Raw genomic sequence first — 18,705 nt, 5'->3', positions numbered from 1 at the left:
CGATACGCGTGGGGGGGGGGGGGGGGCTCTACGTGAGCGATAACTGTTCGAGCATTTAATTTCTTCTTATGCAAGTTAATACACGGTTGGCTGACGCATGCGCTACCGCTATTATTGATATGCCAGGCCTCAACTATTAGGTGGTTTGCGCGTCACAATCATTGTCGAAGCGTTGAACGTTAGATGAACAGTTTTGCCTTACAAAGTATACCGGGGGATTGACTTAGCTGCACATTGAAAACCTCGCAAGGAGCTAAGCTTTTGCCGTTTCTTAGGAGGCTGTAAAAGAAGATTAGCACACTTTGATTGAAAGCGTAGGTTTTCTAGGGCACACATTCAACGGATATTATTACGAGAAATGTTCGATAAATATTCTGGGACCGCGAAGGGGCAGGTGACGACGTCGCCTTGCAGTTGTCGTGCCGTATTTACTATTTATTTATTTATTATTTATAGTACCCTTCTGGGTGTAAATACATTGCAGAGGGGGTGAGGGGTATACACAGCAAACAAAAGCATAAGTAACAGTAAAATGGAAGCATTACACAGAATAATTATAAAGACCATTTAAAGGGCATTAGCGAACGTCTGGTGAAGTAAATTACAAACAACGAGTAAGGTAAATTACGTAACAGAAACAGACCTGTATTGCTACAGCAGACTTGATAGGACATTTTTAAATGCAATTGGATCAATTATATCAAATATGAAAGCAGGTAAGTGATTCCAATCTCCTGCTGTCCTGGGAACAAGTGAATGCGAGCCTGCAGTAGTTGAGAAATATTGTGCGTTAACTTTGCGGTAAGGGTAAGGTCGGTGTGAGGCAGTAACGATGAAGTAACGATTGGTAGTGACGATGAATGACCAATCATTATCTCATCGCAGTAACACGGTCGCCGAAGTGACACCACAAGCGGACGCCGTCTGGAAGTTCCAACGGTACGAGCTTGTCATGGATTTCGCCATGCGGCGCTGCTTACCACCTCCACTCAATGCCATTGCTTACGTCTGGTGCATCTTGGCCGCCATCTTCAAGGTGTGCAGGCGTGCAATCAGGAGGAAGAAGCGAGTACGCTAATCTTTACTTCATATCACGGCTGTAACGTCATGCTCGAAACCACGTTAAACTTCGACAGCAGCGCTTACAAATTTCTTCTGCAATTTTTTTCTGCGCGTTCCTAGGGACCAAAATAAAGTTATTCATCCATCCATCAGCATTCTTTCAAATCGGTCCTGCGGAAGCCCGCGAAGGGGACAGAAGGGTTTAGAAAGGGAAAATGACAAGCACCGGTTTGTAGCACGAAGCCACAAGGAAATATGTGTGGATTCCCTTGTGGCTTCGCGTTACAAGCGGGTAGTTATCAGTTATCCCTTTCTAAATATCTGCGTTTTTGTGCACCGATATCCGCATTGATGTATTCGTGGAACTATGCGGATAATAAAAACGGAGTGGCGTCGTTTTTTGAAGCAAGGAAGTAGTACTTTTTTTTTCTGAAATGCCTGTAGCTTCCTTATATCGGCATAGCAATTTTGGCATAATTTTTTTTTTCTCGTAGGTCTGTTAGTAGAGTTACTAAAACTTTGCAATCGGTCAATAATTTAAAAGATGGAGATCCCTAACGAGAAAACAAGAAAGTGTAGTTGGCTAATTTCGTTCTCATTGAGAATCGCTCGACATTACCTTGAAATTCATAGCAAAACAGTGATCAATAGAGTTAACTGTTCTCCCACTTTGGACACCATAGTCAAACTTAAAAAGATTGCCTGTTGTCGAATGCCACCCTGGCCTATGAATACGGCAGCTTACGTAGTTATATTTGCCATGCAGATGGAGAGGTTTCAGTGTGAAACTGCGGGAAAAGATTCAGAAGTCTGTGACGAGATTTGCTATAGCAAATGCCTATTTTGCCAGAGTTGCTCATTTTGTGGGATCCTTTACGACGAACGGTAGCGCTCCATTGTTCTGGCATTGCTCTTCCGAATACGAACCTCCTTTTCTAACCTTTTCTCGCCCAGCACTTGCCTCTGCACCCGTTGGCGAAAGACGTCAGCAAAGGTCAAAAGTTGTCTGAGCTGGACTACCACTACTGGAAACAAAAAGCTTTGGAGTACAGCAACAACCTTGCCTCTGCCAACCAGAACAGAGCCCAGATGATGTCCGACAAGTACGTTTCTTTAAATGTACAGTTCCTGATGCAAGCTAGAAATTATTTAATATCCCTTCTAGTGTTGTAAGACAGGATAAAAGAAACGAGCACTCCTGCAAAGCACCGATCAAAACATTGCACCTGTTCATAAAAAAAAGGAAGTGGGGGATATTCCTGTTGCGCATAATGAGAGATTGAACATTCACAGAATACGCGCAAACTTATGGTGTGCTTGTAGATAGCCATAAAAGAGACAGATCTCTTAGTCTAAAGTCGCCTAAATTTCAATGTCTTTTTAATCAGCGATCCCCAATGATCAGCTGGCTCTCTGCCCTTATGGGCCGCAAGTGTTTCCATAACTCGTAACACCCTTAAATGCTAAAGGGTGTGTTAGGTAAAATATTAACCCTTACGCAAAGCAAAATGCTATTTGGTGAACCAAAACAACCTCACACCTCCGTTTGTGCACATTTCAGTTAGGCGAAAGTGTTTTCCTTGCTTGAAGTCGCTTTAAGGGTGTAAAGTGGTTTACAGTGTGGCGTACGAATTCCACTCTCTATTGCGTATTAACAATGGAGTGAAAATGTTTGAGGCCCGTGTACTTAGATTTAGGTGCACGTTAAAGAACCCCAGGTGGTCGATATTTGCTGAGCCCTCCACTACGGCGTCTCTGATAATCATATCATGGTTTTGGGACGTTAAACCCTAGATATTATTATACTGCGTATTGACATGTCTTCAGAAAGCAAACACACAGATATCGCAACAATAGCGGCGGGAAAAGTTATCGGCGTTCGACTTTTGATTACCGGGTCATGTGCGTCCGTAATATGCACGGGACAACATCAGTAGCACAATCAGCAGTCCCTTCGTGTGTGCTCGCGTAGGTTGAGAACCCCTCGCACATTACACGCGGTGCATGCAAAGCAAACATAACTATTCTCACCTTTTTCGCTATCCTCCTTTGCTTTCTTGCTCCTTCAAGGTTATGGCGACCTTGGCTATGGCGAAGTGTGTTAATATATATATTAAGAACTTATCTTGTTATACCAATGTGTTAGAATAACAGAATAGATGCCATGAGAAAACTGAGTCCTGAATTCCAGCTCCAATATTTATATGTGAAATGAGACATCAACGTATTAAGGGATGTTATGAATGACCGGAATACGGGCATAATTGGGGATATCACAGAGTAGAACTCATCCTGCAGTGGAAATTAAATGGCCATGCAAATGATTATGAATATCATGACCAAGGGAGTCATCTCATATCCATCATAGAATTTTCGCAGGTAAGGCGTAGCCGTGCGATGCTCGAGGAACGTTTTTCATTCCCGGCTACTGCAGCCGCATTTAGATGGGGGCAAAGTACAAGCACACGCCTGTGCTTTTAGAGCACACCAGGTGGTCGAAATCACCCCGCAGACACCACTATAAAATGCCCTGTTATCATGTAGTGGTTTCGGAACGTAACATTCTATAAATTATTGCATTATAGTTAGCTCATAAATATTTGACCGAACATTTCATAGTAAGAACTTCGTCGCGGCGAGTTTTTGTGAACAGCCGCCGCCAGCTGCTACATACGGCTGGTGGCATGTTTCCGCCCCTGTTAAATATTCGCGTTCTGAACAGACAAATCGATTAGCACTTGTGCACCCTATGGTGTCTGTCCTTTATCGTAAACGAAAATCACCCATTCAACAAATTTAGAGAGTGGCGTTTGCTTTTCCACAGCTTGACATTGATGTTGGAGGACGTGGACTACCAGCGCAGTACGCTGGATCAACTCAAAGGACAAGTGGAGGAGGTCCAGCGCAAGATGTCTCTGTCGCTCATCTACCTGGAGACCCTCAAGCAGGCGTCGTCTTCAAAGGGAGGTGAGAGAGTACTTTTATGTTGGCTTACTATGAATCTGCACCATTCGCGATCAGATGTCGTCTCTCTCTGAGGAAGTGCAGAAAATACGAGAAACACTTCGCAGTGAGCTCGACGCTACGACGCTCTGCCGCAAACACGGAAGCGCACAGAAAGCTTTTTTCTCAGCTACGGCTGCCCCGACTTTTGTAGCGTTAGCTACACTTGCCTAGCCGAAGCCGATTTCGCGTGGAGCGTCATGAGCCGTGCTGCGCATGCGCGAGGATCAGTGATGTCACACAGCTGGGTCACCGGAGCTGGCATCTCCCGCGCTCTCCGACACCGCCGCGCGCAGGCTCGCCGCTGTTGGTCTGCGCCGCATTCGAGAGGAGTGACGTCGTAGACACAGTGGCGCCAGCGCGCGCGCAGCTATTCGCCTTCGCTGTGCAGTCGCCGTCTGACACTGCGCTGGGGCCGCTTGATAGCGCCTCTGACTGGCGTTTGCAGGTGAGTAACGACATGGAGAAGGAGAGCGCAAATGCTGCTCGACGGCGCAGAAGAGCCGAGAAGCTTATCTCATCGGATGCCGAAGTAGTTGCCTGGCAATTAGCGGCTTCAGCGTACGGAGAATGAACAGAAGAAGGCTAATAATCCTAGACAATCTGGAAAGCTAAGAATAATCAGCTGAACCTTTGCTAACGTTACGTATATCCTGGCATAGCCGAACTAAGCCACTGCAAATTTTTTTCACGTGCATGAACGCTCGGGTAAATAGATTTCAGAGCAGTTTAAGGTAACCAAGGTAGGTCATAACCAACTTCGACACCCTTATTTCGGCACCTCCCTTAAGTCACTGTGAAGTTTCAGGACGTTAACATCAGTGTTGCATTTAGAAGAATATGTACACGGCCAAATACGAAAAGATGGCAGCGGTGTTTTATTGAAAAAACAGACGACTAGTTCATACTAACAGCTCCTTGAGAAAAGAATTCAAGCGATCATATCGTAAAGCTTGCAGATATTTTTCTTTTTTGTTTTATATGGGTTTTGAACTAGGGGCTGCATATAACTGCAAGTCACCTATTATCAGGACGTCGTCATGAACAGGAGTGGCAGTGGTTTCGAACATCCTGGCCTTTTGTAAGCCCTTTGCTGTCATGGAACACGAACGGCAGGGACATTTTCTATGATGTATATGTCTAGCAACCAGTGCTATCAAACGATATAACTTCAACATTAAAGAAGATACACAATATACATTCAATGTACATTTCGGCATATTTCCCGTAAGATTCTTATGGAAACATCAAATTATTGGAACGTTCGCTACGGAGCGTTTCATTAGGGTTTCCGGCGATGGCGGTCGCATTTAGGTGGGGTGGGATGAAAGAACTTCCGTGTACTTATACCATTTAGGTGAAAGTCAAGGTTATCAAAACGAATCAGAAGTCCCCCTTCCGCGTGCATCATCAATCATATCGCTATTTTTGAACTGTGGAACCCCAGAATTCAGTTCACATCTGCCTTCACAGCGCATTTGCTATAGGGCGCTGGTCTGGAACACGCAGCCCGCGGACCTTTCTCTAGCGGCCCGCGGCTTCACACGGAATAAGGTTTTGTGACTTTGCTAAATAGTACTCGCATTATTTTCTCGCCTATTGCAATTAATAGCGCTTTGTTCGGGTAAGCTACAGAGACAGCACTGATCTCAAGCATTCTTTTTTCGTGAGGCATCACATGCGGTCACTATGAGTTGAAACCTTACCGTGGAACGAAAACTCTACATTTCAGAATTGTCGTCCAGATTTTAATGATTGTGGGCATCAGTACTGATATGTTTTTTTCTAAACCGGACGTGAAAACCCCGTCAGAAATTACCCATATATGCGCTATTTGACAGGCGTTCTTTCAAATGGCTACGTTAAGTGACATTTTGTTCGAAATCTCTCCGAACGCCCCCTTCCCCCCCCCCCCCCCCCCGCCTCCCACCATCTGCACTGTCCCAGCCCTTGTGGCACTAAATTTTGTGACTGCAGCCCACTAGCTGAGGTGAGATTGAGACCCGTGCTATAGGGGAAGGGTTCCTAAATTTTGTTCTGTTTATTTCGTTTGTGTTTTTAGAGTATTTCATTTTCCTCTTGTGCTCCTTCATATACCACGACGTTCAAGCTATATGCCAACGCTTCTTGCAGATCCCATGTCCGTGGCTGCGACCATCCAGCAGCAGACGACTCTGCACTACATCTCTCGCCAGTCTCCCTATCCGGGCACCAAGATACAGCGGTTCCCGGTGCCTGACAAGTTCGTGCCCTGGGAGGTCATGTGGCTGGACTACGAACCGATCGCTTACACCAGGCCCCGGGCACAGTTCCCGGCGCCGCTTCAGGTCTACGTGGACGAGGACATCGTCGTGTGAGCCCACCATTCTACGCGCGCCACGCAATTTGCTGTATAGCTTAGTGTCTGTTTATTGTTAAGGCTTCATCGAACGCGAGGATGTACCGTCGGCGTGAACACGACTGGTGCAAAAAAAAATCATCACGTGGTAACGTCACCCTAAGACGTAAGATAACGTTACGTCACATGATGACGCCGTAATACGGACTCGTCGCTTGATCAAAGGTGGGCCGATTCCGGAGGCACTGCAAAACAACGCGCGGGGTCGAAAGCTTCCAATGCCTCTGATCCCGAAGGTGGCGCGAAACTACGTCGGATGCAGATAGCTTTCGAGAGAGGGGTGCGGAACAATACAGTCGACAGAGAATAATAAGAGGATGGCTTTAGCCTTCGAGTCTCCTTAGCAAATGCATCAAGGAACGTGTGACATTTATTTATTTACTAAATTATTTAGCTATTTCTATGCTCGCAGGGCACAAGGCAATAAAGACCGGAGCAGAAATAGTTAGACACGGGTTCTTTGCTCTTGTAGCATCAGATAAAGCATTGTAAAGTGTGGGGGATGTAGTTTTGTTTACTGTTCCTGGGGTCACATTCGCGAAAACGGTGCAAAAACAACACGAACGAAGACAAAAGACCCCTTATTTTCCTTTCGCCCGTGTGTTCCTGCGCCTTTTAAACAAAGGTGAATACATATTAACTAGCCCAAATTAAGTAGTTTAATACAAGAAGCATTGGTCCCAGATGATTGAAAGGGAACCTTAAATGGACGATCTCCACGAGATGACGTGCAAGACGGACTTAGTAATGACAATCCTTCATTGAGAGGGGCGAGAGGCTTTCTCAGAGGGGGTGAAATTGAGGAGTTTCAAGCACTGCGCGTTTTGCAACGCAGGATCCCGAAAACCGAAAACGCTCAAAGCCTGCCGCCGCTGAAGTGGAACTGCTTGTCAACGTCCCCCGGTGGCATCAACATAGACCGACGCTCGTGGATCGAAGACGCTGACAGTACGAACATCATCTACATTCTCGAGAACGAAGGAGTTCCGAGGTGAGTGGCCACAGCGCCTGTTTGTTTTATTAAGACGAGAGCCTTAGAAGCCTCATCAGACGCGAAAAGTGCCTGTACGCGTCAACACAATTGATGCAAAAGGTCATCATCACTTGATGACGTCACCATATGGCACCGTGACGGCACAAGTCGTCGAATTTTGTGATGTCATCGTGACATCACTATGCCGTCACGTGCATTTACGTCAGATGACGACATCACACGTGAATTCATCACCTTGTCAAAGGAGGACAAAGCAGTACAGTCGATTGAGGAGGAGACGAAGATGGCTTAAGCTTTCGAGTCATCTTAGGCAAATTCATCACGGACCGTGTCATTATTACTCTACCGCAAACAACACGCAGTCAATTCGATGTAATGGAATGCTTGGACACTAGAGCATATGGAAACGTTTTACACGTACATTTTGTAGTACATTTTATATTTTAACTTGCTCCTATGCACTGGTTAGTTGATTTAATAGTCACGAAGTGCTCACTGTATTTGTGCTCACGTACGCATGAAAATAAATGATCATAGAGCACCTTGCTAAAATGGACAAGTGGACGAGAAAAGGCAGTCGTCCCAAGCGGAAAAAAGGAGGCAGAAAGCAGCAGCTTTCTCTTCTCCTTCTCCACTCTTCAAGTTGGGAGGGAGTACGAAAATCGTACATTCCATAGGTGCTGCCAAGGAAGGCAGTTGGGGCCCTGAAGTCCACTTGTCGGAAAAGTTGGCCCCAGCGAAATTCGGTGCTCAACGAGCTTTTGATCACAAGCGAAAAGGTAGTTTTTCTCGGTTCAATTTCTAGAGGGTCGACGTATTGGCGGTTTCACGCGTTTGCAGTTCCGTTTACGTCTACGTGAAATTCATTTGGTGTTTTCTTTTTGCTTCAGGAATCCGGCTGGAAGAACTGGTCTAAAAGGAAGGGGCGCGCTTCCGCGATGGGGACCAAACCATTATGTCCTATTCATTATCAGCAGGTAAACGCCTACTTTTTTTTTTTGTACAGAATCCTAGCCCCCCAGTCAGTGTAATATATTGTGCTTGTCTGGAAGCCATGTCACTGCCAATTCACAGTGCTGGCTTAGCACGTAATGTGCTCCGCGGCTAATCTCGAGGGCGGGGGTTCTATCCCCGGCCACGACGGCCGCATTTCGAAGGAGGCGAAATGCAACGAACACCCGCGTGCTTATATTTGTGCGCATGTTTTGGAACCCGCGACGTTCTGAGTCATTCCCTTGTCCCCGTCTACACAGAGTCTCCTAATCATATTACGGGTTTGGCTCGTGAAACCTGAGCATTATTATTATTATTATTATTATTATTATTATTATTATTATATTATTATTATTATTATTATTATTATTATTATTGTTGTTATTATTATTATTATTATTATTATTATTATTATTATTATTATTATTATTATTATTATTATTATTATTATTATTATTATTATTATTATTATTATTATTGCTGCTGTTGTTGTCGCTGTTGCCTCACTGCACCTTACGGGCTGCAGCTGTTCATTGGTAAATGTTGAAATGTGCCGGACATATTTGGGGTTCAAAGAAAACGAGCCTGGATCAACATTTGTCGTACCTACATGAATGCACGCTCATACCTTCCTAGTTACATGAACAAAAAGGAATTACACTCGAGGGGCGATTATAGGGCAGAGTGTACTTTGTTCACAAGTGCCAGACACACGAATGATATTGGAGGTTTGATTATATTACAGACTGAATCACGATATTTAGACTGTGCTACCAGCACCCGTTTCTAGTGTGAATCGACAAGGAAATCCATGGAGATTTCCCTTTGTGCTCCAAACAGGTGGATGCCATTTTTCTCTTTCATAACCCTACCTCCATCTTGCGGGATTCCGCCGAAATTCTCCTTGTTAGCTCACTTGGTAGAGGGACCGCCGCAGGATGGCGGTGGTCCGGGCTTCGATTACCCGGACCAGGAAATATTTTTCGTCGAACTTTTCCTTTCAGAGGAACCCACATGAATTTCCTTGTAGCTCTGTGCTGCAAATTGGTGGATCGTAATTCGCCCCTTTCAAAACAGTGTACGTAGCCATAATGGTAAAATGGGAAGTCCTCAGGACATCATTTCAGGCACGTCGCCAGAGCAGTAACTGTTAACACCGAGTAGTCACTGATACGCTTACCGATATTACAAAGCATAATTTGGCGCTGGCGAAACACAAGAATGCGAAATGCAAAACATGTGTTTACGGTAGTCACGATGCTTTAAATTAAAATTTGGTTCAAATGTTATGTTTTTCGGCCGTTGCATATTGCAGGTACCAGAAGTCGCGCTCAGCCCTATCAACAGGAAGAGGGCTGGAAATAGCCCTCATGAGGATTTTCAGAACTGATCAGTTTGTGCTGCCAGGTGTAAGTAGTAACGACATGCGCATTCTGATGCGTTCAGGCGTGGACGCAATGTTTGTGCCTTGTAGCGTCATTAACTACATCTTTTACCTCGCCTTGGTAAGAAAAAATAGGGCGAGGAGTTGTAATATAAAGCCTAATAACTGCTGTAATATTTATATGTCTCTTAAAGGACACATGCTTTAGGTGATCGGGGGTTTTCGATGTGGTTATAAGATAAGCTCGGAGTGAACGTTGTCAAGCTGTAGCAAATGCCAACAAGCAGACCTCCAATGGCTAGGGTTTCACAATCTGGCTATCACTATGTGCTGATCTTGTCACACGCATAATCTCTTTGTGCATAATCGCGAAAACTGTTACAGCTTCGGCTGTTCCTGCAACGTCACGTGGATATTTACCTCCTAAAAATCAGATAAACTTGCTAACTTTCGACGTAAACACGCCTCGTAGTCCGATTTCATTGTGCAGTTTCTGTTGTGCTGCAGATAAGGTCTTACGACAGCAGGATTTACGTTGATAGTGGTGAACGGCATTAACACTCGGTTGTTAAGTTGGGATACAATGCTTTTGTAATAATTGAATAAGTGTAATAAGTGAATCGGAATCCTCCATACCGGAGCCCCGCGTGACACACTTCGAGGTTTCTAGACATCGCATCGGTCAACAAGTAACATTGCGGCTTTGCAATTATTCAGTGATGTCCATCGTGTTAAGAGTTGAGAGCGATGGTTCTGGAGGTGTTTTATGGTAATCATTCTAATACTGCACGCATCGCTGATACTTTTAGTTTGGTAAAAGGTCAAGTCTTTGCTAGCAGAAGCGAGTCTGTATCGAAAAAGGCGCTAGGCGTTAGTGTATCTGTTATTTCATGATATGGAAATTGTGAGTGGTGCCAACAGAAAAACACATCCTATGAATGCCTCCTGGAGCATTTTTCCCGCAACTTTCTCACTGCATCACTTGTATCCGGCAAGGCTACTGCATCACGACTGCGCATCGGACATGCGCAGATATTCTCGGCGCGCTATCGTGCGCCTATATAATCAGTGACTGAATAAACCGATCGTTCTTCTTGTTCTGGCCATCATGCTGCATCGTCGTCCTTGCTAGTTACATGGTGTCAGAAGTGGCCGCCGCGGACCGAAGCACGGCAGCAACGGCGCGGAATCGCCATGGACCTACTGAAGCCGCCGGAGCCATTGCGCCTATCGGGCAACGTGTCTGAAAATTGGAAGCGCTTCAAGCAAAGGTTCGAGCTTTTTCTGCAAGCAACGGCAGTCGAGAAGGCCCCGAGAAGTGACTCCTCGAAAGTGGCACTCTTGCTGAGCTTCGCGGGAGACGAAGTGCTCGACATCTTCAACAACTTTCAGTACGGCCCCGAAGAAAGCAAGGAATGTTACGACACGGTCGTGCAGAAGTTCGACGCCTACTTCTCCGAGGTGAGCAATGAAATTCACGAAAGATATGTTTTTCGTACACGAAGCCAGGCGGAGAAAGAACCTTTTGAGAAGTTTGTGCGGTACTTAAAGAAGCAGGCGACACAGTGCAACTTTGGGGATCAGCACGATTCACTGATTAGAGACCAAATTGTGTTTGGTACGAACAACCCAAAGCTGCGTGAAAGAATGCTTGCCGAGAGAGGCCTGACGCTACTAAAAGCCGAGGAAATGTGTAAAGCGGCAGAAGCAGCGGCACTAAGGAGCCTAGTTTGGAATAGGACGGAAGAGAGCATTGACGCCGTTTCAAGGGGCGAAACGGTGACGAAAAAACGGCAGCAGCGGAAAAAAAAGCAGAGTCGCGATAATCAAGCTATTTGCTGCAGGAAGTGCAACCGCAAACATAAACCTAAGCAATGCCCCGCGTATGGTAAATTATGTCATTCTTGCCGCAAATACAACCACTTTGCAAGTTGTTGCCAGAAGTCTACCGCTGTTAGCGAAGTAGCTAATCTCGATGAGAATGACTTTGAGATTCTCGAAATCGGCGCCGAAAATTGTCGCAAGAAAGACTGGACAATCAAGGCTCGAGTAAATGGCAGAGAAGTGACGTTCGAAGTGGATACCGGTTCGCAGGCAAGCTTACTTCCATTTACAACGTACCGTAAGCTTGGATCCAAAGAAGCGTTGCAACCAACCGGGTCAGTGTTGCGCGCCTACAACGGGGGCGTTATTTCAAGTTATGGAACAACGTCACAGAAAGTGTCTGTCGGAACCACCGAGATAAGCGTGAAATTTTTCATCGTAAAGAATGGGCGCCAAGCCATCCTTGGGCTCGATGCCAGTGAAGCGCTTGGGTTGGTTCGACGTACGGTGGACGCTGTCAATGCCTCGTCTGAGTATGAACTTTTGAAAGATTTCAGGCACCTGTTCCAAGGGCTCGGCTGCTTGAAAACTCAGTACAGAATGGTCCTGGATCCAGACGCGGTTCCGGTCATTCAGCCTGCTCGCCGGGTTCCACTTGCACTTCAGGAACCTCTGAAGAAGGAACTACAGCGAATGACCCGGGAGGGCATCATCGTCAAAGAAAATGAGCCAACCGACTGGGTAAGCCCTCTGGTACTGGTGAAAAAAAAAGACGGTGCTCTAAGGGTTTGCATGGACCCCAGAAGAGTTAACAAGTATATCAAGAGGCAGCATTTCCCTTTACCCAGACGCGAGGACTTGGAAGCACGGCTAACCGGAGCTACTTATTTTAGCTGTTCGGATGCAAACGCCGGCTTTCATCAGGTGCCTTTGGACGAGAAAACATCAAAGATCTGTACGTTCTCGTCGCCTTTCGGCACATACCGTTTTCTAAGGCTACCTTTTGGCATCTCATCTGCACCTGAGGTGTTTCAGCAGGCACTTTGTCAGATATGTGACGGTCTGCCAGGCGTGCTCATATGACATCCTGGTCTGGGGCTCAACGAAGGAAGAGCATGATGAGCGCCTGGTAGCAGTCCTGAAAACTGCTGAAACAGCTGGGTTAACGTTTAATCCGCACAAGTGCAAGTTTGGCGTAAAAGAGCTACGGTTTCTGGGTGATATCATAAGTGCGAACGGCATATCCCCAAATCCAGGGCTCGTAAAAAGTTTGGTTCAAATGCCAGTGCCAACATGCAAGGCCGATGTTCAACGTATGCTTGGTGTGTTGAACTACTTTGGGAAGTTCGTGCCGCAACTATCTGAAAGAACGGCCCTGTTAAGAACTCTTATCAAGGCCAGCTCTGAGTTTGAGTGGACAGAAAACCACGCCAAAGAGTGGAAAAGCGTCACGCAAATTCTGACCACTGCTCCCGTGCTCGCAATATTTGACCCACGACGGGAAACAAAGTTGTCTTGCGATGCATCGAAGGACGGCGTCGGCGCCGCTCTTCTGCAACGTCACAATAACGAGTGGCGGCCCGTAGCTTACGCATCTCGAGTACTGGCTAAGGCAGAAAAACTGTACGCACAGATAGAAAAGGAGGCCCTAGGAATTTGCTTTGGATGCGAAAAATTTCACCAGTTCGTCTACGGCCAGAAAGTCACAATTGAAACGGACCACAAGCCACTTTTGTCAATTGCTCAAAAGGAAATTAGTGACATGCCACCTCGCCTTCAACGGTTCTTTTTGAGGTTGTTCAAGTATGATTTTGCTTTGCAGTATATTCCTGGGAAGCACCTTGTTCTTGCTGACATGTTGTCCCGGTCAACTGCTGACAACCAAGACGAGGCTGGTGCTACTACCGACGTGGAAGTTCACGCAATCCAGCTTCTAGGTTACCGTGTCACAGAAGCAACGCAGAAAGAACTGCAAGCGGCAACGGCTCGTGACCGCTACCTACAGTCGGTGATCGCAAGTTTGTCGGTGGGGCTTCCAGTACAAGGTGAACTAAAGCCTTTTGAGCAAGAACTCTCATTTGTCAACGGAATACTTTTAAAGGCGTCGAAGGTTGTTATTCCGAAAAGCATGCGACAAACTATGCTTGAAAAAATCCATGCAGGTCACCTCGGCATGCAAAAATGCAAAGAAAGGGCCAGACGCCTCGTGTTTTGGCCGGGGCTTAACGCTGAGATTGCTTCCATGGTGCAACTTTGTCCTACATGCCGCAAGTACGCTTACAAACAGCCCAAGGAACCGCTTCAAATGCGGCCCGTGCCAGGTTGTGCATGGCATAGAGTTGGAGCGGACATTTTTTCGTTTGCGGGGACTCGTACATCGTTGTCTTTGACGCCTTATCAAACTTTCCGGAAGTTCAGAAACTACCTGACATGTCGGCGCAATCAACCATTGCAGCACTGAGCGCTATTTTTGCCAGATTTGGCGTGCCCGTCGAAGTATGTACTGATAACGGCCCACAATTTTCCAGCCATGAATTTCTTTTGTTTTCAAGGAGGTACGACTTCACGCACGTCACTTCAAGCCCTCATTATCCGCAGTCAAACGGGCTTGCGGAAAAAGGTGTGCAGGTTGTGAAGCGCATCTTGAAAAAAACTGCAGATTCGGGCGACGACTTCTGGCTGGGCCTGCTGGCCTACCGCTCTACCCCACTGGAGGACGGGCGATCCCCTGGTGAACTACTGCAAGGAAGGCGCCTTCGCGCCAACCTCCCGGACTTCAGTGCGGTGACCGCAACCGACGTCAAGAAGCACAGCCAGGCCCAAGGGGGAAGACCTTTGCCTCCTCTGCAGAAGGGTGTCGTCGTGAGGCTCAGAGACGCTGCATGGTCCCGAAAAGCTCAAGTGGTGGGTTCGCCATATCCAAGGTCCTACCTTGTCAAAACGGAGGACCAGAAGCTGTTAAGGCGCAACCGTCGTCACCTACTTCAAACTGGCGAACGGTTCATCGAGGAAAGCGACGACGACATTGATACCAGCCCAGCGGACAACGTTGGTGGCCATCCGACAGTGGCAACTTCAACCTCTCCAGCCAACGGCCGACGTCGCGAAGTTCCGACGTCGGGCGACCCTTCGCCACCTGTGGTGCGTCAGTCAACTCCACCACCGACGCCAGCTTTGAGAAGGTCGACTCGAACCGTGAAGCCACCACAGCGTCTTCATTATGACAAGGACTTTAACCAAGTGTCTGATATCATTTTTTGAAGTGCCATGTACTTACCACTGTTTCGGTGGGTATGTAATTTCTTTGTTAACGGAAAGGATGTATCCGGCAAGGCTACTGCATCACGACTGCGCATCGGACATGCGCAGATATTCTCGGCGCGCTATCGTGCGCCTATATAATCAGTGACTGAATAAACCGATTGTTCTTCTTGTTCTGGCCATCATGCTGCATCGTCGTCCTTGCTAGTTACATCACTGAAGTGATATCGAACATTCAGGAGATAAGCGCCCCGTGATTACCTTGCTGATCTCTTACTAATTCAGATGCGAAAAAAAAAAAAAACGCCGCCACAGCTCTCTTTTTCTGGAACCAGTTTTCGGCTTTCGAAGTGTCCTCTAAGTAGGGAGCATATGAGTATTCAAAGGCTCGAACAGGGTTGAGTTGACGGCTGATGATAAACTGTTCCATGATTTTGGCTTGCGGTGCGCCACATGTTAAAAAGGGAACTGCAACCTCTCACCCGAGTAACATACCCGTACTGTGCGTTCAGTAAAATTGTCATTGAATGCTGTGTCCAAACAGTTGAGTTCATTACCTGAATAAAACCGCCCAGATGACTTTCATTAATACGTAAACGGCGATTCTCTAGTCTGCGTTCGCTTTAGTCGATTCGCGAATGTTGACACATGTCGCACAATGTGCACTTTCTGTTCAGGACTTTGTTCCCGGTGAGCTGAAGTACGACGGAGTTATGCGGGTGTGCTTCAAGATTCCCGAGGGCACGCCAATGTCGAGTGCAGAACACGTGAGAGCCGTGAGTGATCGAATGTGTGAATCTCTGTATTCCTTTTCAAACGACCTCATGCTGCGAGTTGAAAACCATTTGAATTTTGATGCTTTTCCAGCGCACACGAGAAAAAGTGAAAAATACGCAGAAAAAGAAAGGCACAAGAACAGTAACAACGCTTTCTTTGTCTCTCTGTGTCTGCGTATTTTTTTTCCTTTCTCTCGTACGTGCTGCATACGCATCGGAGCTCAGTTTTTTAACTAGCCGAAACACTATAAAGGGGCCATGAACCACCCCTCTCTCTTAGTGAAAAAAACAAAAACAAAAAATAAACACCCGCAGCTTAAAGCAGACACTGCTATAAACAGCTCAGCCGAATCTTGCAGTCTTGTTGCAAGGAGAGTTGAGAAGCGGAGCGCGAAGTAGCCATTTTGCCCAGGCGCGCTCTTTTCACACAGAGGTCTGTCCTCACTCTCTTTGGGACAGCCGGCGCCTGCTGTATGACGTCGAACAGCAGATAGCAGGCTATTGGCTAGTAGCCCGCATAAATCAAGATCGGCGTTCGGATCAGATGCGCATGTTGCCACGGAGTGTCGCCACGTGCTGGCGCCGTGCTCCATAGTCTGCTAAAATTACATAGTCGCCACACTAGCGCGAACAGAAATGACAGCAGAAAGAGCGAGCGCGTTTCGTCATGCGCTCTCAACGTCATGACGCGTCCTGACGTTTCTTTCCCCCGTACCCTCCCGCCCTACGTATAACGTCCAGCGCGCTCGTCGCGACAACAAGAGAGAAAAAGCATGTACGCAGAAATGACGGTCTGCCAGTGTATGTATCTGAAGATTATTCGCTCGTATGGGACAGTTATCTTAAGCCGCATGCAACGGGTCAGGTGGATGAAAGGACAACGATAGCGTCCGCTGGATCCTTATCGTATATTTTCGGTCAAGTGTTGTTCTCTCGACATCAGCTCTGACGCAACGGAACCCGCAGTCGTTGTTCTGGCCCCACTGGCTTATGAAAGCTGGGGTAAAGACTATGTATGCTTGCTCTAAGCGAGGTTTCGAAGTTTAAAGAATCTTGTCTATACGAACAAAATCGATTACTGTGATGTGTAAAAGCTGCCACCGTCAAAGGAGTCCTTGCGAGACAATAGAGCAAAGTTTAACTCTGCATTTACCGCTGTAATGGATTTTGATCAATAACGGCTTGACGACCACTTGTCAGCACACGAATACGATGTCGCCGTAGGCGCATTCTATGTGGTTTGAGGTTGAACAATTTACGGAGGGTCGAAGAGTCCCTGCTATCAATATCATCAGGAGTCCTCCTATATAGCCCACTGATACATGATACAGATCATGTGAAGCCTCGTTTCGCTGCAACCGAGCCTTCACATGATCTTGCGCGCTTTCGTAAGCTTTTGTGGTGGTCTATCCATGCCCCGGTGATCTGCGTCCACTAAGTTCACGCGCGCGAAAGCTACAACTCTAATATCACGGAAAGCGCTCATCTTTCTTCAATGGAGTTATGTAGGCATGCAAGAGTTACGTGCACGAGGGCGCAAGGAACATGACCACCAAACACTATCTTGCTCTCAATTACTGCTGTGTTACTGAGCCGCCAAACAGTTGAAATGTGGACTACGCTCAATTTTTTTCTGATGTAGACCTCATTGTTGGAGTGGACAAGCTGCGCTTTCGATGCTGAGAGAGTGCCTTATTACTGCGTTCCAGTTCTTCTCGGGGTGCCTCCAAGAGCAACCCGACGCGTCTGATCCCAGCCAGGCAGTGGACTGCTCGATAGCTCGCCGGGGTTACATGGACGATCCGATGAACACCGATAACTGCTGGCGAGAAGTCGAGCTCTGGAAAGTTCACTATGGTGGAAAGGAGACGCTGGGAGAGAAGTTTCAGGTATACACTAACCCTCTAGAAAACAAACCAGTATCCTAATTTACAGCAACACGGCTTTTTCTTATACATGGTGTTTCGTAACCAGAACCAAATGTTAAAAAAAAGTGGTTAACTGCAACCGAATGAAACCAAGGACATATGGTTTGCCGTCACGTGGCGCTTGTTAGTGTATTTTTTTATACTGCACTCAATTGGTTGATTCACTAAGATTGATTGTGCAAATTTTTTATAACTGACGTTAGGGCCAAGTGTGTTTCGTTCCGTTGTAGAGGGTGTCGCAGAACGACCGATACAACTTTTTATGTCATCGTACATGCTGCATGGTTATTTTTTCCCGCCGTTTAGAGAAAGCCCGCGAAATATGAAAAAACAAACCACGTGACTGCGATCGTGCGCTACCGTACTACAGCGCTCTCAAGCGTGCTTCCAGCGAAAGAACCGACGCGTCGACCGTGGCGAAATGAGCGGCTATGTCTCCAGGTACAGGCTTCTGAGTGCGTCAGCATTTTTGATGGCCGCTTATGGCGAGGAAGCGCCGTCGTCCATAATAAACGATAGGTTGATGGTCCTCGCCCCCGTTGCTTTTACTTTTACCACGTTTTTTTTTTTTTTTACTTTGCAGGCTTGCATAACTTACATGCCAGCTTTAGAACCTTCTCCACGACTACGCATAGTAATATAAAACTAGAATAAAACAGCTCAATGGGCCTTACATCCGACAGATCTTGAGCTGCGAGGGGAAGAGAAAAACCGGTTATTTAAATCCTTACTTGCTTTCGATTGCAGCCCAATGTGGTGTGGAGGCTCGTAACCGACGACCTGTTTCTCAAGTTGCCTTCCGGACACAGCAACCTCTTCAACGAAGTATGGAACTTTCAAGGCACGCTGACGTTGTGACGTCGGTTAAGAAGTAAGGCAACATTCGGTTAATGCATTTCGATGCTTGACGAAAGAGTGCAACTTTTAGTGATGTATATTTGTACGCATGGGGCTTAGCTCGGCATTTTACTAGCATTTGTGCGTGGCAACGTGACGCCTTCTCTCAAGTGCATGCCGAGCTTTTGGTAATGTAACGTGAATTTATTACAGAGTTTGACAATTGGGGCCCCAAGGAGCTTGGG

General features: G+C 46.7%; 2 protein-coding genes across 4 annotated transcripts in view; both read left to right on the top strand.

Moving 5' to 3' along the window:
- Positions 1-18,503, top strand: part of LOC119374469 (transient receptor potential cation channel subfamily M member 3-like) — a 58,492-nt gene extending 39,989 nt beyond the window's left edge. Inside the window, 10 exon segments of the mRNA XM_037644577.2 lie at positions 886-1,069; positions 2,017-2,165; positions 3,887-4,029; positions 6,199-6,418; positions 7,299-7,454; positions 8,348-8,434; positions 9,766-9,859; positions 15,597-15,695; positions 17,405-17,584; positions 18,371-18,503. Coding sequence (XP_037500505.1) covers positions 886-1,069; positions 2,017-2,165; positions 3,887-4,029; positions 6,199-6,418; positions 7,299-7,454; positions 8,348-8,434; positions 9,766-9,859; positions 15,597-15,695; positions 17,405-17,584; positions 18,371-18,481 — 1,423 coding nt within the window. The 3' untranslated portion in view covers positions 18,482-18,503.
- Positions 10,928-15,101, top strand: LOC119374470 (uncharacterized). 3 transcript variants are annotated; one of them, XM_037644579.2, is made up of 4 exons: positions 11,203-11,295; positions 12,209-12,399; positions 13,481-13,703; positions 14,318-15,101. In XM_037644579.2, the coding sequence occupies exons 1-4, from the start codon at positions 11,250-11,252 to the stop codon at positions 14,917-14,919; spliced, it is 1,062 nt and encodes a 353-aa protein (XP_037500507.1). In that variant the 5' UTR covers positions 11,203-11,249; the 3' UTR covers positions 14,920-15,101. The 3 variants fall into 3 exon arrangements, with proteins under 3 accessions (XP_049266739.1, XP_049266738.1, XP_037500507.1); XM_049410782.1 differs by lacking the exon at positions 12,209-12,399 and having other exon boundaries at positions 10,928-11,295; XM_049410781.1 differs by having other exon boundaries at positions 10,928-12,399.
- Positions 18,504-18,705: the final 202 nt, after the last annotated feature.

The sequence above is a fragment of the Rhipicephalus sanguineus genome, chromosome 11 (genome assembly GCF_013339695.2).
Source record: "Rhipicephalus sanguineus isolate Rsan-2018 chromosome 11, BIME_Rsan_1.4, whole genome shotgun sequence".
NCBI lineage: Eukaryota > Metazoa > Arthropoda > Arachnida > Ixodida > Ixodidae > Rhipicephalus > Rhipicephalus sanguineus.
The sequence above is the reverse complement of the archived record's forward strand: the minus strand, read 5'-3'. Positions and strand labels throughout refer to the sequence as shown.

Bases quoted from the DNA above. Each gene is read 5' to 3' on its own strand.
- LOC119374470 (XM_049410781.1), top strand. From the start codon at position 11,029: ATGGACCTACTGAAGCCGCCGGAGCCATTGCGCCTATCGGGCAACGTG. The intron at 12,400-13,480 runs GTAAGCCCTCTG...TTTGCTTTGCAG, and splicing joins AAAATGAGCCAACCGACTGG to TATATTCCTGGGAAGCACCT. The intron at 13,704-14,317 runs GTGAACTAAAGC...AAAAAACTGCAG, and splicing joins GGTGGGGCTTCCAGTACAAG to ATTCGGGCGACGACTTCTGG.